Consider the following 20,156-nt stretch of genomic DNA (forward strand, 5'->3'; position numbering starts at 1 on the left):
GTTAACACATGTATAGATTCCTGTCTATCACCACCACAAACAGGATACAGAAGAGTTCCATCATCCCCCAAATCTCCCTTGTGCTATTTCCTTTTTAGTCACACCCTCTGAGGATTCTCTTTTGATATGTTAGAGAGGAGAGAAAAAAGTTAAGATTTGAAGATGAAGGGGTTCAGAGATTTTCTTGGCACTTGTCTGTTTTTGCAGGGAATTACTCTGAGGCACGGGTTGGGGAAATTTTTTCAAACTTACTGTACGAGGTGTGATTCACAGACAGGTTATGTATATTACCTCATTTAATTCTCAAGAGCACTGACATAGCTATTATTATTGACAGATTATAAAAATGGGGACAATTAGTTTCAGAGAGGTTAGGTAATTTGCCCATAATCACACAGCCAGCAGGAGCTGGAGTCAGGATTACACTCTGCCTGTCTTTTTCCAAAGCCCACTCTGTTCTCTACAGCATTTGACTTTGCATATCGAGGAAGCCACTGGAGAAGATTTTCCCTTGCCCATGTGGAGGTTAGACACTGAGAAAAGTTTCAAAAAGCTTCTGCTATCAGAATTAGTCACATTACTCAAGACTCCAGAGCCAAGACTGAACTACCCCAGGAGGTTAAACTAGCAGTCATCATTTGCTTAGTCCATGAAAGAGGGGCATAAAGATAGCTGTTCCTTTTAAATAGAAAAAGAATCATGATGAAATCCAGTAACAGGAAAACATATTTAAAAGTCTCCTCATTTTATAAAGATCCAAGTACAAGCTATCACACAGGGAACCCATCCTACCTTTCTAATGTCATCAACGTAGTTGAAAAAGTTGATAGATTTTTATTTTGATTATTAAAAGATAAAACCAGACCCAAAAGGCAATTAGCATAAAATGAAAGCGAAGGCAAATGGAACGCTGGATTGCAGTGTAGGTGAAAAGATGTAAGAGTAGAAAACCCTACACACCATTCCCAGTCTCTCTTCTCAGTTAAATGGCATCCTTGCGCTACCACCCTTTCATAAAAGCAGCAGTCAGGTACAAACACGTGTTCACGTGGAAAAAGTCCACTGCTCTGAGCTTGCTGTGTTCCCTTTATGCCTGGCGTGGACTCCCACGCATCCTGGACTTTACAGGGGCGGCTGCAAGCCCAATGCCCAGCCCGCTTACCTGGCTCCACTTCATGCCACCCGCTGGACTGACTTCCGCTCCCCGGGGAGCGCCCTTGGCCTGTGTAAAATGGTTCTTCACCAGGACTGTCCATTTCATCCTCCACAGACTTGAGGCGCTTTGTGGAGCTGAAATAACAAACGGGTACATGTTTAAAAGTCATCCAAAGCACCTTTCTCCTGGACATGGCATCTCTAGTGGAAAGAAAGGCAAGGGAGGAAGCAGTTGGGTAACTCAGTGTAGTTCATGGTCTCTCTTCAGGCTCTTGTTCAGTTTAGTGAGTCACTGGATGTGGAACAAAGTCTTGGGTCTTGGTTGTCCCAAGTGTCTGGGTTTGATTTTTATTGTCACTCAAGTTTCTGCTGCCCCCCACCTCCGGTTCCTTTTTCCTTTGAGGAACGGGTGGCTGGCTCCCGCTCCTGTCTCCACCTGGAAGAGTCAGTAGTAAGCTCACATCTGCATCTCCTAGAGCAGTGGCTGGGGCGTAGCCGTCAGCAATGTCCCTAGACATCAATTCAGTCCCTCCTGGTACCCCAGAAAGGAGAAAAATCAGGGTGCATGACCCTTGAAGAAAAGCTCGGATTGCTGTTTGTTTTTTTGCCATGTTTTCTCATCTTCCATTTAGATTTGTTCATTTAAAAAATACTTATTGCACAGTGACAGCAGTCCAGGTACTGATCTAGGCACTAGAGATAAAACAGTGAACAAACAAGATAAAAATAGAAGGAATGGGCTTCCCCGGTGGCACAGTGGTTGAGAGTCCACCTGCCGATGCAAGGGGACACGGGTTCGTGCCCCGGTCCGGGAAGATTCCCACATGTCGCAGAGCAGCTGGGCCCGTGAGCCATGGCCGCTGAGCCTGCGCGTCCGGAGCCTGTGCTCTGCAATGGGAGAGGCCACAACAGTGAGAGGCCCGCGTACCGAGAAACAAAGAAGGAAGGAGTACACTTCCTTGTGTGAATAAGGGACATGGAAAAAAGAGTGACCCAGTGACTTTTATGCACTTTCTCTACAACAAAATTACCAAAATGAAATTCTATGCCATCAGGGTGGGGATGTTTTAGTTTTGCATAGGTATGGTTGGGACATTTCCAGAGTATTTTCTACCGGTTAAAGGGCTGAATTTTTTTTCCTCCCAATTTGAGACTTCAGGAGTTAAAAGGCAGTGAAATGCTACATGTTGCTAATGTTGTTCTCATTGTGTTAACTGATTATGTCACTAACATACCAGAATTGGTAGATTTCATAGCTGGTGCAAGTGCTTGTTGGGAAATCTCTTCCTCCTGTGTCAGGGTACAGAATTTTTAATATGTGTTCATTCATCAAACACTTATTGTGCACCTCCTGCATGCCAGGTGCTGTGCTAAATGCTGCTATATTGAAATATCAGACATAACCCCTGTCTCCATGGGATTTAGAATCTCATGGATGAAGACAGAGAGGTAAACAAAATTGTGCAAAGAGAAATACAGGTATGATGATGGAACCACACAGAGGTTACAGTGGGTTCTTTGAAGGAGTTAGGAAAAGTGATACACAGGGAACGTCAGGAAAGGCTTCCCATAGGAGATGGTTCCTGAACTGTCTGTAAGAGAGTGTCAGGAGATGGGGCAGAAAGAAGGACAGGGCAGAGACAGGCTGTTATTCAGCTGATGTACCCCTCAGGCAGCCATTCTGGATTTTAAAATACTGAAATACTTCTTTACCAGTTGGCAAAGTGCCATTGTCCCATGCCCCATACATTTCCCCCAACCTTGTCATCCCATCTTTGCGCCAGAACGGACTCATGATCCCAAACCTAAAGGGTTAAGGTTTGGCATATCAGAGGGCCATTCCAGGACTTCACACTGTGGCAGGGCAGGTCTGTCCTAACTGGTATGCTTGAGTCACACAGGTTATCTGCTAATTTGAACATCACTCCAGGAGGGAGGTGCATATCAGGCACTAACAACACCATGAGCAGAGTGTGACACATGCAGAGAATTGGCAGGTGTTTGCTATGGCTGAAGTAGTAGGAAGGGCAGAGCAAAAGAAGGGGATAGGGGTGATAGAAGATATTGTATGTCTGGACTTTATCCTATAAGCAATGGAGACTCCCTGAAAAAATCTAAACAGGGAGTGACATCAGAGTCATCTGTTAGAAAGGTCACTCTGGTAGTTGCACAGATGATGGCTTCTGAAAAGCAAAGGGAAAAGAAGGGGATGGAACCTTCCCCAGGGAGAGAGTTAAGAGGCTACTGCAGCAACCTGAGTAAAAAAATGCAGAGGACCCAGTTCAAGGTATGAATTTCTAGTTATTAAATTTGGCATTCCAGGATTCTTAGTCTTTAAGTTCTAGTTTCATTAAAGCCAGACCACAGGAAAGCAACATATCTGTAGTATGCTAGCTTAGTACCCAAAGGAAAAACCTTTAGTAGCTTATTTAATGTTCTTTGCTTGGCTTTCCTTGAAGTTCAATGAAAAAGAGCCACTCAAAGAACTTTTCTGTATTTTATGTAAAACTGCATCTAACAGAGTCCTTTAGAAAAGGATATACACACAAAAATTCCTCCTAATGCATAAAACCAGAAAAAATATGGTCTCTTTAAATGAATTTCTACTGTTTCCTTTTATTAGAAAATGCCCATGATATAACCTAGCGTTTCCCCTTCTTGCCTTGGCAACCAGGAATTTCGGGGCTAAACGTAAGGCATAATTCTGGGTTCACGTTCCTGATATAATAATCTCTCCTATCTTTCCATATGGTTTCTGTCCTCTCTATATTTAATACTATCTGTGGTGTTTTTAAATTGAAAACCGCTTGAAATAATTTTGGAAGTTGGAAGAATACAAATTGGAAACAAAATAAATATTTTCCTTATGTTCCTTGGCAAATAAAAGGTAAGACATGCATAGTCTGATAAAACTGTGAGATCTGTGGGGAAGGAGACTGTCAGGTTTTTTGTTTTTTGTTTTGCTTTTTTAAATCTCTAGTGCCTATCACAGTATCTCTGACTAATAACAGATGCTCAAAAACTGCTGAATTGGGCTACAGATTTATTTATTTATTTATTTATTTTTTGGCTACAGATTTAGAAACAGTCATATGAGTACTTGTGACAAGGATTCGCCCAAGTGTCATGACTCAGTGAGATCCCACCCAAAAGGTCAACTTCACTGCCCGTCATTCTCCCACTATTAATACTTTTCTGAGTTTCTAAAGCTTTTGGTTTCCTTGGTGTCCTCTAATAAAACGCAAATACTCATGCAGTTAATAAATCCTAAAGGTGAAAGAATCTGTAGATATTAGCTGACCCCTTAGTTTGAAAGCAAGGACTGTCAAGGGTTGATACAGGATAAATGTTTGGAAGTGGAGACACAGGTTGGAGGAGAGAACAGGATGCAGGAGGGAAGGAAATTAGAAGTGCCAGGAGGGACGAGTGGAGGGCTTCCAAGACAAAGGTTACTGACTTCACAAACTTGGCAGTTGATTTATCTTGATGAAGTTCTTTGGGATTAAAAAAAGTATACACTATCCCAATTTTTACAGTACCCTTCTATGATTTTGCAGATGTTTACTATGAAGGGTTACAGAACCTACAGTTAATGCTTATCAGTCTTCTTTATTTTTTTAAATTTAGAAATGAATCCGTCATTCATTTTGGTTTCTTGCTCTTGACTTTCTAACACACTGATTCTACTCTCCCAGAAACATCTGAGGAACCCTGGAAAGGACCAGTAAGATCTCTATATAAGAGGGAGGCTAAATACTCTTCCAAGCAGTGTCTCTTGTGTGTGGAATTTGTTTTGTTCCTATCAATTCTACCTAGAAATTAAGGTAAGACTACTACCTTCATTTCAAATATTTGCTTAGTTCCTACTACATACAGAGCCTAGAAGCTTTACCCTGTCCCCACAAAACAGCAAAACACATCTTTCCTGAGCGTTCCTAGTGCCCTGAACTGACCAACTCCATTCATTTGTTAGTCTCTACCTCGAGATTGCAAAGCTCCTGTACTTGACTTTATATCCACAGTGCCTAGCTGTGGACAACATCCTTGGGACCTAATAAATGTTTGTTGCTGATTTAGAAGACTTAGACACTGTTCTCTGAGGGATTTACAGTCCAGATGGGGAAGCAGGACCTGTACATACCTCAAAGATGATAATAATAATTCAAAATAGTAAATGCTAAGTGTCCAGGAAAAGCAGAGATGCTGGATATTCCTTTCTGGGGGCTTCCCATTCTATTGTTCCTTACTAAAAGAGAGAGCCTCATTCCTAAGAGGATTCAGTGTGAAAAGAGCATGGTTTTAAACTTCCAACAGACCTGAGTTTGAATGCAGACTCTGCCATTTACTTGGTCTGTCACCTTGGGCAAGTTACTTAACTTCTCTGAGCTCCAGGCTGACCCACTGTTAAATGGCAACACTGTCTCTATTGTAAAATTACTGTGAAGATTAACTCATATCAGGGATGTAAAGCACCTAATACAATGCCTGCCACAGAGCAGGTGACCAATTAATAGTGGCACAGCATGAACAAATATTGATTGGTTGATGAACTTTTCTATATGTAAATCTGGGGCATTCTTCTGGGCACATTTTCTCACCCGTACACAGATAATTCTGCTGAGTCTATATAGTTAAAGAATAATTTTAAAAGAATCATCTTAGGAGAGCCTAATGTGAGCAAAACAAACATATTACCAAGTTATTAACTACTGATGCTGTTTATAATTAGCACCTTATCAGGGTTAGTTATTTGCAGATTATAGGAACAACACTAGCCTTTTAAACAACATTAATAACCAGGTTTCCACACAGAGAATCACAGCAAAAGGCAACAAAACAGCTGGAGAAGTTGAAGGATATTTGGGATGTCCATGGTACATACGCAGCACACATATGAAAAACAAATAGCCCATCAACTTTTAAATTAATCACTGACCACAAGTATTTGCAAAGCTCTTTCATGTTCACTGAGTGTAGTTACACCCAATGTCTCTTCCATCAGCAAACATTCAAAATCCTCAAAATGTATTAACATCCAAATGTGTTCACAATCATGTGTTCACAATCTCATTCTTTTATTATAAGTGTTTTTTTCGGATTGGAGACTTTTTTTTCCTGAGGGGCTGATACCCCAGTGAACTGAGGGGGACATTTAAACAGCAAGAAAGATGATGGTAGAATCTGGTGGTTATATTTAAGGAATAACTGTTTCTTTAACTGTCTTCAAGGTATTGGTAATGACTAAGCTGATTTTTTTTTTAAGTAATGATTAAATATATGTTTAAAATATGGTTAAAAGTCAAGGTAAGAATGAATCTCTACCATGGAAAATTTCTATCATCTGGCCATTGTTTTAGATCCTAAAACTCTGGTACTTGCTTGAGGAGGAATATACCTTTGTCAAACGTTTTTCTGCGAAGTACACAAACATTAAAGATTGTTCTGCACCATTCTTTTCTTTGTTGTCACAGTCCAGTGCTAAAGCCAATTTGTAAAAGAATACTGTGGGTTTAAATGCCTAATCCCTTTCCCTCTGGTACAGGTTATCTAGAGACAACAGGATCTTGCAAAATGTTTCATTTTGATTTTGGCTTTGTGACCTCAAGGGAATCAAGAACCCCAGAATTGTTATCTGGTTATGTTCTTTTAGCTTTGCTGTTTTAAAGGGCTCCCGGTGTAACAGTGTTTATGATCTGGCCTCACACGGCTGGGGGACTGCATTTGCTTTTACATCCTCACACCAGGATGCCAAATAGGTTGCATCTCACAGAGCAACTCCAGTAGACTGGATTTTGAGACCTGTCGGGGCTCAGTAGGAAAAGAGCTGGGACTGAGCTGTAATGTCTGTTGTGGGCATGGAGACTGGGACTGATGTCACCAGTGTCAGCTTTCTGCCAAACAAGCCCAAACACACCCCCTTTTCCCTAGTCAAGGCTTGTCCTTAATTTCCTGAGAACCTGCTATGTTCATCATCCATCCTTCCTCCATCCTTTGCTTGTGTCTCCACCCCACCCAGAACACCATTCCTTTACTTTCCATCTCACCAACCCCGACCAGTGCTTACAGTTTATAGCTGAGCACAAGTCACTCTTTTTGGATAAAGCTGTCTTTAACTATTTTCAGCCTATGCCACACAATTTTTCACTGACTTGTGTGAGTGTGTGTGTCGTCTGTGTGTGTATACACATATATGCATGCTGCATATGCATTTGCTTTCTCTCCCCAGTGAGACTGAAAATCCACTGGGGCTGAACCCATTTCTAGTATCTTCTACTACTACAGACACACTGCTAAGTGTCTAGCAGGCCCAGAGTTAAAATCAAGGTATGTAACTATGAATTATGACCTCTTTATGAGCCATCAATCAAATTACCTGGTAGAGGATGTGCTGGGTAATGACCTCCTCATTGCTCCCGGACTCATGCTGTAGTATGAAGAACTTTCTAAATCTGAGAGAGAAAAATTTGGGCCAGTTCCTGCAGCTATTGGTGCTAGAATTAAAAAAAAAAAAAGGAAAGAAATATCAGGTAAGTTCTGTAAATAAAAGACCAATGAGAGCATATTTCAGTGTCGCATTTAACACATTTTATTTTTGAATTTATATGGTAAGGTCATCAAAAATAATCAGTAATGAACTCGGACCTTAAAAGAATATTGACAATAAAAATCATCTACATCGGAAGGGCATATTTATTTTTACTTTTTTTATAACATACCTTTTCATCTTTTCTCTTTTTGTAATGGTAAATTGTCACCAAGGTTGCAACATTCCTAGATGCTTTTAACAAAAATACCTCCACGTTTTGGTCTGAAACTTTTCTTAAATGACCAGACAAAATACTCACTGGGCTTTTCTAACTTTGTCTGATCCTGAGAGCTTCCACTCACCTGTATTTTGGAATTAGTTCTGAACTGCAAATTCATCTTTCTAGGCCATTCATTCCCAATTTCTTGCCCTGAGAAACGTGTGATTTCTCCTTACTCCAAATCACCTCAGCACCCTGCATACATCTTTACTTTACTATTTGTCCCACCTTCTAATGTAAGGCAGGGTCCTCAAACTATGGTCCCTGAGCCATAATTTTTGTAGATAAAGTTGTACTGGAATAGCCACACCCCTTCATTTACATACTGTCTCTGCTTCCACACTACAACAGCAGAGACAAGTAGCTGTGACAGAGACCATATGGTTCACACAGCAGAAAATATTTATATAGAAGAATTTGCCGACCTCTGATTTAAGGGACTGTTAAAAATAACTTTGACAACACATGATTTTCAGAGCTGACCCTTGTGGGAGATGTGATTCTCTGTACTTTTTTATGTCTTGGATATCCTGTTTACAGGAGTAGCTTAATAAACATTTTCAAATGAATAAATAACATCTATCAATCTTGGAAAACAATTCTGTGTAAAATCAGTGATGTAACTATATAAGTGCACATAATCTGTTCTTTTGAAAGATTACACAAGGTGGGAGCAATAGATGCATATATTTCTGTATTGAGGCATTAGTTTGAGAGTTTTAAGCCCATAGAAGTGGATATATAAATAAATTAAATAGAGGCTCATATCCATAAGAAGAAAGGATAATTAGGAAAATCATGAACCAGGGACTTTCATTCTTTCAGCAAATGATTACTGGGAGTCTGCTATTGCTAAGAATTGTGCTGGGTAACGAAGGCACTTAAATGAATGACATGGTCCCTACCCTGAAACAGCTCTAGAGAGTGAGGCTGACAGATTAATTTCAATACAGTCTGATAAGTTCTTTGCTAGAGTTATTCCTCAATTGATATGCCTGCACAAAGTAGGTATGTAACCCAGCTGAGGGATAAGAGGTTCAAGGGAGTAAAAGGGCCTCAGTAAATGTGATGCCTGTTAAATGTTATGGAAGAATGTTAAAAGGACAAGTAGGATTTACCCAACTGAGAGGAATGGAGGCATTCCAGGCAAAGGGAACAGCATTTATAAAGGTAAGAGAACAGGGCTTCCCTGGTGGCACAGTGGTTGAGACACGGGTTCAGGGGACACGGGTTCGTGCCCCAGTCTGGGAAGATCCCACATGCCGCGGAGCGGCTGGGCCCGTGAGCCATGGCCGCTGAGCCTGCGCGTCCGGAGCCTGTGCTCCGCAACGGGAGAGACCACAACAGTGAGAGGCCCGCGTACCGGAAAAAAAAAAAAAAAAAAAAAAAGGTAAGAGTACATAAAATGTGATTGGATTTCTGATAACTTGATATGATGTAGTATATAATACATGGGGAAAAGAGGGGAGATTTAAGGTCAGGTCATGAAGGGTAGGTAGGTTTCTTTAAGGAACATGAATTTGAGTTCAGTCAATTCCCAAGTTTATAAGCTATTAAAGGACTTATCACACTCCACTATCATTGGGGACTTTTGGGTTTATATTGCTAGTATCTAATACAATCCCTGACACCAGGAGGCAGTCAGTAAGCATTGGTCAAATGGAATTGATTGTTAGTCAAAGGAGAACCAACAAAGTATAGGAATGCTGTCATCAAATTTGCACTTATAAGCTAGACACACCACCTGTCAGGAGGGTAAGCTTGGAGTGGGTAGGGGTGGCAGTTAAAGAATATAATCAGGAAAACCGTGGAGGCCAGTGGAGTTCATTTAAATAAAAGAAGATGGGGGTGTGGTCTAAATTCAAGGGATAGAAAGGAGCCTGGTGACCGCTGTTTAGGAGTTAGAATTGAGAAAATGTACTGACTTCTTGAGTGTGGTAATAATGGAAAAGGAGGAGTATGGGATAATTCCCAGGACGGCTGCTTGGGAAACTGGGTGAATTGTGAAGCCATAATAAAACTATGGAATCAAGAAAAGGCATGAGAGGACACAGCAATTTCTAAAATAAACATTTAGTTGTTTGATTAATAGCAATGGCTAAACCTTAATCGCAACTATCGTTATATAGAAATAGTCACTGCTAAGAAATAGAAAGCTCTGAAATTCACATATACTTTCTGAAATTCAGACACATTTCTCAATGACAGGCTCTATGGAGGAAGGCCTTTACTTCAAAAACAAATGGTTAGGCTTGACAATAAGTGTAAAGGGAGTTCTAATTAATAATTTTGCTAGTCGTTCCCAAATTTGCTTTTTATATTAAATTTATTTACATAATCTCCCCTTTGATTTCATAATATTTTATGTCTGAAATAGGCCATGGGGTGTGGAGGAGATTGCTCTAATATCGGCATGGACCACCCATTACCCCTTTTAGCAACATGGCATATAATAGGTGCTTAATGTTTGTGCCATCATGGAGCTTAGAGATTGGCATCTCTCGTTAACTAAAAAAGAGGATAAGGCTAACCAGTATCATGGGTCTGGATTTAGATTTTCTTCACAAGTTTCAAGATGGGGTTGAGGCTTCCGCCGGATGGAGCGCCGTGGAAACTGCATGACCCCACTCCCTCCCTCTTGGAAGGAAAAACAGAGCAAGATGTGAGTGAGATGGACTTGACTCCACTGAGAGAAGTCTGAGGCCTTCCACCTATTGATGAACATCCAGCTGCTCTTCCATTTAACACTTTATCATGTTCTACTCTGGAAAATATCTTTTACCTTGCTTATATTTTTACAATGTCAAGGGAGCCAGAACAGGTGAAGGAAGAAAACTACATGCGTGCATGTGGTGTGTCTACTTCTCAGAGAGAATAAAAAAATAATTAAGCCCACAGAAATGTTCCTTAACTTGCCTGTATATTTACTTCCTGTGATCCATTTAGTACACTGTAGCTATAATCTAAAAAAGAGCATCCAAATTCTGCCTTCTTGAAAAGAGTCTTGTAAGGAAACATCACCCGGTGCTGTCTGTCTGTATGTTTGGCATGAATGTCAGCTTATTGGCGTGGATTCTGATTCAGTGATACTGTGACAGCCAAAGAGAAAGCCTTATATCTGACTGTAGAGGTCAAAGTATCCTTGCAATGGGTTGGGTATTCTCAGTGCCTCTAATCTGAAGAACAGGAATAGCCTTGACAAGTAACTAAGAACTCAAAAGGTGTACTTTCAGCAGGCTTTTCTGAGTACCTAGGGGGCCATGTTTTGAGAAGCACTTTATTATCTAACTTAATCCTCAAAACAATCTTTTCAGGAAAGGTACATTTTCTAGTTGAGGAGAACTAAGCCCTGGAGTGAGGTTAAATCACTTGTCCTGGATCAGAGAAAGGCAAGAAAGAGAGAGAGCCAGGATTAAAATTCAAGGATGTCTGACCTCGAAACCGGTGCTTTTCCTGCTGCAGCACCCTGACTTTCATGTACAATATTGGCCTTAAACTTGAGATGCTAAAAGGGTATGTAGTATCTCTGTCCCCACAGGGTTTACAACCTAGCAGAATAATAAAATAATACCTGAATATCTAATGCAAGGCTGAATGTGTTAAATCTCATAGGGAAAATGAAAAGAATGTGTTAGGAAAGTTCAAAGGAGTAATAGATCCCACTGGCTTGTGGGATCAGAAAAAGGGTTATACTCCAGGAAGGGTGGGTGCTTAAGCTGAGCCTTCAAGGATGGTTGGGATGTAAAAAGGCCCAGAAGGAGATAGGAGAGGGTTTCTAAGCAAAAGAGTACGTACATTAAGTTTGGAGGTAGGAGGTAAGTGAGTGATCTGTGGAAACCATGACATTTTCTGAGTAGCGGGGTGATAAAATAATTGTTGAATCTGCGGAATGTTAATATAACGATAGCATACAGAATGCGCATAAGGGGACCAAGATTCCGGAGGTGGGGAAGTCAGTTGGTAGGTTGATTCCGGAGTCCTGGTGAAAGGGAATGGAGACCTAAACTACACTGTCAAGGAAGAAAATAGAATTTTCACAATTGGTATCTGTCACCTCTTTCTGGATAGTAAACAGGTATAAAAGACATGTTTCTAATTATACACTATGGAAGGGCATAAACGAGCAAACGATTATACTAATAAATATAAAATATCAAAAAGATGTATATAACAAAATGTGCTTCTTAGCTAATGATGGTATTACATCCTTTTTGCAAATTAGGGAAACAAGTTGTCGAGAGAGGGTTAAATGATTTGTCAGGTGTCTGTCCAGGATGTCATGCTGGGCTTCTGAAGCTAATGACTAACTTCCTGCTGGTGTGGTGCAGAGATTTATAGCCACTGCCAGTCAAACGTGGGGATGTCAAGGAAGGACTGGACCAACGACAACATTTCCTGTCTGCTCTGTATATTGTGAAGCCTGATTTTGCTCCATGTGTACTTGACCATAGGCTTCATCATTCTTTAATTAACTCATACATAAGATTTTCTACCCAACTAGATTGAGTGCAATTTGAGCTCTGTAAAGATAGACATCCCAGGGCATAGAAAACGTGCTGGTCAGGGCTTGGGAGAGATTGTTTAGAGTCCAGCTCTGCCAATAACCACCTGCAGAACTTGGTTAAGTCACTTAAACACTTTGGACCTCATAATTCTAATATTCATTATGATAAAAGTGAAAATTCACCACCATTACCACCAGCACCACCCATCACTGCTACAGCTATCACCATCACAACAACAAGGACTAACATTTACTAAGCATCACTTTTGGGCAGACACTGGGCTAAGAGTTTTCAGCACCTCATCCTATTTAATCCCTACAACACCACTAGGAAGGACTGAGGCACAAGGAGGTTTAGTAACTTTCCTAGGTCATGAAGTCAGAGGCCTTATACCAGATGGCCTTTAATCCTACAGATCCCACAGACTCTTTTATGTTCCCAAACAGCTGATGATCAGTAAATATACTTTGAATTAAGAAGAGTAAATAACTACCCTCCCTCTCCATTTGCACCCCCTCTCCCAATCTTTAAGCAGTGCAAAATGACACTTAGAAATCTGTAAATACACATAAATAGTGAGAACTGGCTCTCCAAATCTCTTAAGCGGCACTGAGATTACTCCAGCCTGAAGTATTTGTGGACTTTGTTCCACCAAGGAGTTTTCCTCCAAAGGTTAAGGTTGGGCATAGAGTTGCTTGTAGTAATCTCTCATGATCTTATGTATTTCTGCAGTGTCAGTTGTTACTTCACCTTTTTCATTTCTACTTCTATTGATTTGAGTCCTCTTCCTTTTTTTCTTGATGAGTCTGGCTAATGGTTTATCAATTTTGTTTATCTTCTCAAAGAACCAGCTTTTAGTTTTATTGATCTTTGCTATCGTTTCCTTAATTTCTTTTTCATTTATTTCTAATCTGATCTTTATGATTTCTTTCCTTCTGCTAACTTTGGGGTTTTTTTGTTCTTCTTTCTCTAATTGCTTTAGGTGCAAGGTTAGATTGTTTATTCGAGATGTTTCCTGTTTCTTAAGGTAGGATTGTATTGCTATAAACTTCCCTCTTAGAACTGCTTTTGCTGCATCCCATAGGTTTTGGGTCATCGTGTCTCCATTGTCATTTGTTTCTACGTATTTTTTGATTTCCTCTTTGATTTCTTCAGTGATCACTTCGTTATTAAGTAATGTATTGTTTAGCCTCCATGTGTTTGTACTTTTTACAGACCTTTTCCTGTAATTGATATCTAGTCTCATAGCACTGTGGTCAGAAAAGATACTTGATACAATTTCAATTTTCTTAAATTTACCAAGGCTTGATTTGCGACCCAAGATATGATCTATCCTGGAAAATGTTCCATGAGCACTTGAGAAAAATGTGTATTCTGTTGTTTTTGGATGGAATGTCCTATAAATATCAATTAAGTCCATCTTGTTTAATGTATCATTTAAAGCTTGTGTTTCCTTATTTATGGACAACCTGGAAGAAATGGACAAATTCTTAGAAATGCACAACCTGCCATGACTGAATCAGGAAGAAATAGAAAATATGAACAGACCAATCACAAGCACTGAAATTGAAACTGGGATTAAAAATCTTCCAACAAACAAAAGCCCAGGACCACATGGCTTCACAGGCGAATTCTATCAAACATTTAGAGAAGAGCTAACACCTATCCTTCTCAAACTCTTCCAAAATATAGCAGATGGAGGAACACTCACAAACTCATTCTATGAGGCCACCATCACCCTGATACCAAAACCAGACAAAAATGTCACAAAGAAAGAAAACTACAGGCCAATATCACTGATGAACATAGATGCAAAAATCCTCAACAAAATACTAGTAAACAGAATCCAACAGCACATTAAAAGGATCATACACCATGATCAAGTGGGGTTTATTCCAGGAATGCAAGGATTCTTCAATATATGCCATTCAATCAACGTGATACACCATATTAACAAACTGAAGGAGAAAAACCATATGATCATCTCAATAGATGCAGAGAAAGCTTTCGACAAAATTCAACACCCATTTATGATAAAAACTCTGCAGAAAGTAGGCATAGAGGGAACTTTCCTCAACATAATAAAGGCCACATATGACAAACCCCCAGCCAACATCGTCCACAATAGTGAAAAACTGAAACCATTTCCACTAATATCAGGAACAAGACAAGGTTGCCCACTCTCACCACTCTTATTCAACATAGTTTTGGAAGTTTTAGCCACAGCAATCAGAGAAGAAAAGGAAATAAAAGGAATCCAAATCAGAAAAGAAGAAGTAAAGCTGTCACTGCTTGCAGATGACATGATACTATACATAGAGAATCCTAAAGATGCTACCAGAAAACTACCAGAGCTAATCAATGAATTTGGTAAAGTAGCAGGATATAAAATTAATGCACAGAAATATCTTGCATTCCTATAAACTAATGATGAAAAATCTGAAAGTGAAATCAAGAAAACACTCCCATTTACCACTGCAACAAAAAGAATAAAATATCTAGGAATAAACCTACCTAAGGAGACAAAAGACCTGTATGCAGAAAATTATAAGACACTGATGAAAGAAATTAAAGATCATACAAATAGATGGAGAGATATACCATGTTCTTGGACTGAAAGAATCAACATTGTGAAAATGACTCTACTACCCAAAGCAATCTACAGATTCAATGCAATCCCTATCAAACTACCAATGGCATTTTTCACAGAACTAGAACAAAAAATTTCACAATTTGTATGGAAACACAAAAGACCCCGAATAGCCAAAGCAATCTTGAGAACGAAAAACGGAGCTGGAGGAATCAGGCTCCCTGACTTCAGACTATACTACAAAGCTACAGTAATCAAGACAGTATGGTACTGGCACAAAAACAGAAAGATCAATGGAACAGATAGAAAGCCCAGAAATAAACCCACGCACATATGGTCACCTTATCTTTGATAAAGGAGGCAGGAATGTACAGTGGAGAAAGGACAGCCTCTTCAATAAGTGGTGCTGGGAAAACTGGACAGGTACATGTAAAAGTATGAGATTAGAACACTCCCTAACACCATACACAAAAATAAGCTCAAAATGGATTAAAGACCTAAATGTAAGGCCAGAAACTATCATACTCTTAGGGGAAAACATAGGCAGAACACTTTATGACATAAATCACAGCAAGATCGTTTTTGACCCACCTCCTAGAGAAATGGAAGTAAAAACAAAAATAAACAAATGGGACCTAATAAAACTTCAAAGCTTTTGCACAGCAAAGGAAACCATAAACAAGACCAAAAGACAACCCTCAGAATGGGAGAAAATATTTGCAAATGCAGCAACTGACAAAGGATTAATCTCCAAAATTTACAAGCAGCTCATGCAGCTCAATAACAAAAAACCAAACAACCCAATCCAAAAATGGGCAGAAGACCTAAATAGACATTTCTCCAAAGAAGATATACAGATTGCCGACAAACACAGGAAAGAATGCTCAACATCATTAATCATTAGAGAAATGCAAATGAAAACTACAATGAGATATCATCTCACACCAGTCAGAATGGCCATCATCAAAAAATCTAGAAACTATAAATGCTGGAGAGGCTGTGGAGAAAAGGGAACACTCTTGCACTGCTGGTGGGAATGTGAATTGGTACAGCCACTATGGAGAACAGTATGGAGGTTCCTTAAAAAACTAGAAATAGAACTACCATATGACCCAGCAATCCCACTACTGGGCATATACCCTGAGAAAACCATAATTCAAAAAGAGTCATGTACTAAATGTTCATTGCAGCTCTATTTACAATAGCCAGGAGATAGATGGAAGCAACCTAAGTGTCCATCATCGGATGAATGGATAGAGAAGATGTGGCACATATATACAATGGAATATTACTCAGCCATAAAAAGAAATGAAATTGAGTTATTCGTAGTGAGGTGGATGGACCTAGAGTCTGTCATACAGAGTGAAGTAAGTCAGAAAGAGAAAGACAAATACCATATGCTAACACATATATATGGAATTTAAGAAAAAAAATGTCATGAAGAACCTAGGGGTAAGATGGGAATAAAGACACAGATCTACTAGAGAATGGGCTTGAGGAAATGGGGAGGGGGAAGGGTAAGCTGTGACAAAGTGAGAGAGTGGCATGGACATATATACACTACCAAACGTAAAATAGCTAGCTAGTGGGAAGCAGCCGCATAGCACAGGGAGATCAGCTTGGTGGTTTCTGACCACCTAGAGGGGTGGGATAGGGAGGGTGGAAGGGAGGGAGACGCAAGAGGGAAGGGATATGGGAACATATGAATATGTATAACTGATTCACTTTGTTATAAAGCAGAAGCTAACGCACCATTGTAAAGCAATTATACTCCAATAAAGGTGTTAAAAAAAATCAAAAAAAACCCACAAAGGTTAACGTTGGGGAATTGTCTCTTAAGATGTTATTCCTAAGTCATTCATCCTCCTCCCCCCACCGTTCTTTCCTGTCATGAGTAGAACCTAGTCTTTGTGTCATTTCTTAATAAACTGTTTGCTATTAAGGAATCATTACAGTAATGTGGGCTATTGGAAGAAAGGGGTTACTTTAGTAGCCAACTCTCTTAATGACCTGCTCTTCTGTACACATTAGTAGTTGGATAAGGTTGTGGTTATTGAACTTCTGCCATCCACCAGAGACAATCTGCTCAGGCTTGCATTGCTGGAAAGAGAAGATGATGGGAAAAAAAAAAAACTCTATCCAAAATTTCAAGCTACTCTGCCTGGGAGACGACAGTGCACTGAGTTCACAACTTGTTCAACGGGAATCAGCGGGGAGCATTAACTAAATGACTAGTGCGGCCAGCCTATGGCTAATGGCACATCTTCTCTGAGAGGCTGCATTCAGTTGAATTCACCAAATATTTATGGAGCACCTTGAATATGTCAGGCTCTGCTCCAGATGCTTGAGATCCATCAGTGGACAAGATACATAAAAACCCTTGCCCTCGTGGGGTTTACATTTTAAAGATTAACAGTCACAGCTGGTCTTTCCTCAAATTTGCATGGCAACTAAAGAAGATGGAATATTGGCTAATAGGTATCCCCCCAAAAAGACTATCAGGATTTAGTACTGGATTTCCAACTTGTAAAATAACTATTGAAAAAAAAAAAAGGTTTATTTCTCTCTGGATTACATACTCTAATGTACTGACTGAGACTTTGGGAACTTGTACTTTAAGACTGGGGGGGAAAACGTCCAACAACAGCACACAGTTCTACGGGCCCAGCACAATTTAGTGTTGTTTTGCATTCTAGCGGCACAGATCTTGTTAAGAAAGTCCATGTCACTGGCACAAAAGGAGTGAACATGGGAAAATACTTGTTCTTCTTTCTATCAAAGGCACAGTTGTAAACGCACAATGCTATGAAAACTCAAGCAAATCTGGAATCATCGTTAAAGGGAATTAACTTGGAAAGTAATTTGTGGCAAGAAAATTCAACTCCTTTGTTATCTTCCTTTTACCGTAATATGCTTCCTGAACACTGCTTATGAGAGAGGGCTCTTAGAAAGAAAAAAGTAAGTATAGTAAAATTAACTCATTTTATCAATTTGTGCTCTCGGCCAGAGTTTCCTGACTGTGGCTTCGAAGGGCTGTAAAACTGATGAATTTGCATGGAAAAAGAAACCAGTGTAAGTAATTTGTATAAGAGGGAACACGGACATAGACTGCTATAATTCAGACACCCTGCAGATAGCAGACTGCTGCAGTGTGAGCAGTTATGGGTTAGAAAAATGACCACACGGCAGTCAGTCTGACTTGAATGCAAATCAATCATAAAGGTACTTTCTCTGCAGCTTCTACGCCACGGTCTTCAGCAACTCCTTTGCCAAGCAGATTTCTAGTCTGTAAACCGTGTGCTGATCTCCTTTCCCCACTCTTCCATTCTGAAAGCTCTGACCCAATGCAGGCTTGGAGTATGTTTTTCCAGAATGGAACATAAAAGAAAGGCACTGAACCAAAGCAAGGGTTTCCCTCTAGGTGAAAATGAACTTCCCTGCTATTATAAGATTGAAGCAATGTTTCATTATGAAATGTGGCATTAGGTGCCAAAAGCAGCTAACACAGAGCACTGTTTCCACACATTCACGTTTTGAGGACACAGGGTAAGGATTATGTAAATTTGTGGTGGCAAAGAAGGTAAATAGAGGAATTTTTATTTCTAAAACAATAATTTCCTTTTACGAAAATGGGAACCATTCACTGATACCCTCTTCCTCCCCACTATGAGCCATGAAGATGGTTTATCTTTGATAGATAATTACTGTGAGTTCAATTTGTAAATAAAGCGTATTCAGGCACTTTATCGCCATAAAGTCCAGTCCTGGATCTCAGTAAACGTACATATCTACTCTATAAAGGAAAGAACTGTCTCCTACTTATTTCGGTATTCTCAGCACACAGTGAAGGATGCTTCATATACTCACATGCAACAAATGTTTACTGAGTTGAACTAAAATTATATGAGCTTGTTAATGAAAGATGGTGAAGAACTAGTACTTACCAAGTATTTATTAAGAGGCAGGCAATGGGATAGGTTCATCCTTGCATGGGGACATGGAATATGCACTTGTATTCTTCTCATTTAGAAGTGAAAAGGGAGCTATGAGGTTAAGTAACGTGATCAAGATCACACAGCTAAACATGTGACAGAGCAGGGATTTGAACCCAGATATCTCTAGATACCTGCCCAAAGAAACAGAGGGGAAACCCACATTTCTCGTCTCCTTGTCCTTCCTTCACCATTGGTTACTGGGGAGATGAATTCAGTAAGATTTAAATAGAGAAATATTTATCACCTACCACTTAACTGGCAAAACAAATATCTCCTCTTCCTCCTCCCTCCTTCTTTGTTTTTACAGGTCTTTAGAGTGGCAGGCAGTGCTTCACTGGGTGAAGGGCCTGACACCTGGTCCTGCAGAGCAACCCACAGCGGGGTGAGCGATGCTGACAGATCTCTTGCATTAGTGGCTTCTGCCTTTGGGACTGAAATTGATTTTCTGCATTTTAGAGTATCATCTCTTCTTAGCTTTTTGGTTGAGGTCAAATGTGGTACCCGCTTAGTATATGATACAGCTTCAGCCATGGGATTAAGTCTTCTCTGACAGGGAATAGATATGATAGCCTAAGAGGTCTTTTCACCACAATGATCTATAAACCAAGGATGGGCTTCTAAACATAAGCCCCTTAACCAAGAGTGCACTGGGACTATCTGACCATTAGCAATTAGGAAACCAAACTATGTCAACAGAGTCCCATCTCAACAACCTACAAATCCAGCTGTCTGCAATACTTCTCAATATTTTCACCAAGAACTGTTTAATTTTTTCTCTCCTCCATCTCTTGAAAAATTCTGGGTGCTAATATGTCCTCACACCAATCACATACTGGATTAACTCAGTTTCCAGTATTTGACCTAATATGTGGCTTTTCTGAGTGTGAACCCCCTCAATCTCATCCTAGACATGCCTATAGGGTCATCAGCAACAGTCTTTGTAATCATTAAGAGTTATAGTGAGGGGCTTCCCTGGTGGCGCAGTGGTTGAGAGTCTGCCTGCCGATGCAGGGGACACGGGTTCGTGCCCTGGTCCGGGAAGATCCCACATGCCGCGGAGCGGCTGGGCCCGTGAGCCATGGCCGCTGAGCCTGCGCGTCTGGAG

The 20,156-nt window shown here is 40.1% G+C and overlaps 1 protein-coding gene across 10 annotated transcripts in view; it reads right to left on the reverse strand.

The window, feature by feature from the left end:
- The window catches only part of NFIA (nuclear factor I A), a 398,082-nt gene that overhangs the window by 127,257 nt on the left and 250,669 nt on the right, over positions 1-20,156 (reverse strand). For all 10 annotated transcript variants that reach the window (XM_049697059.1, XM_049697052.1, XM_049697061.1 and 7 more), the window contains 2 exons: positions 7,529-7,646; positions 1,163-1,290 (listed from right to left, as the gene is read on the reverse strand). In XM_049697059.1, the coding sequence (XP_049553016.1) occupies positions 1,163-1,290; positions 7,529-7,646 (246 nt within the window). The remainder of the gene's footprint in view (positions 1-1,162; positions 1,291-7,528; positions 7,647-20,156) is intronic.

Source organism: Orcinus orca, chromosome 1 (genome assembly GCF_937001465.1).
Source record: "Orcinus orca chromosome 1, mOrcOrc1.1, whole genome shotgun sequence".
Classification (NCBI taxonomy): domain Eukaryota; kingdom Metazoa; phylum Chordata; class Mammalia; order Artiodactyla; family Delphinidae; genus Orcinus; species Orcinus orca.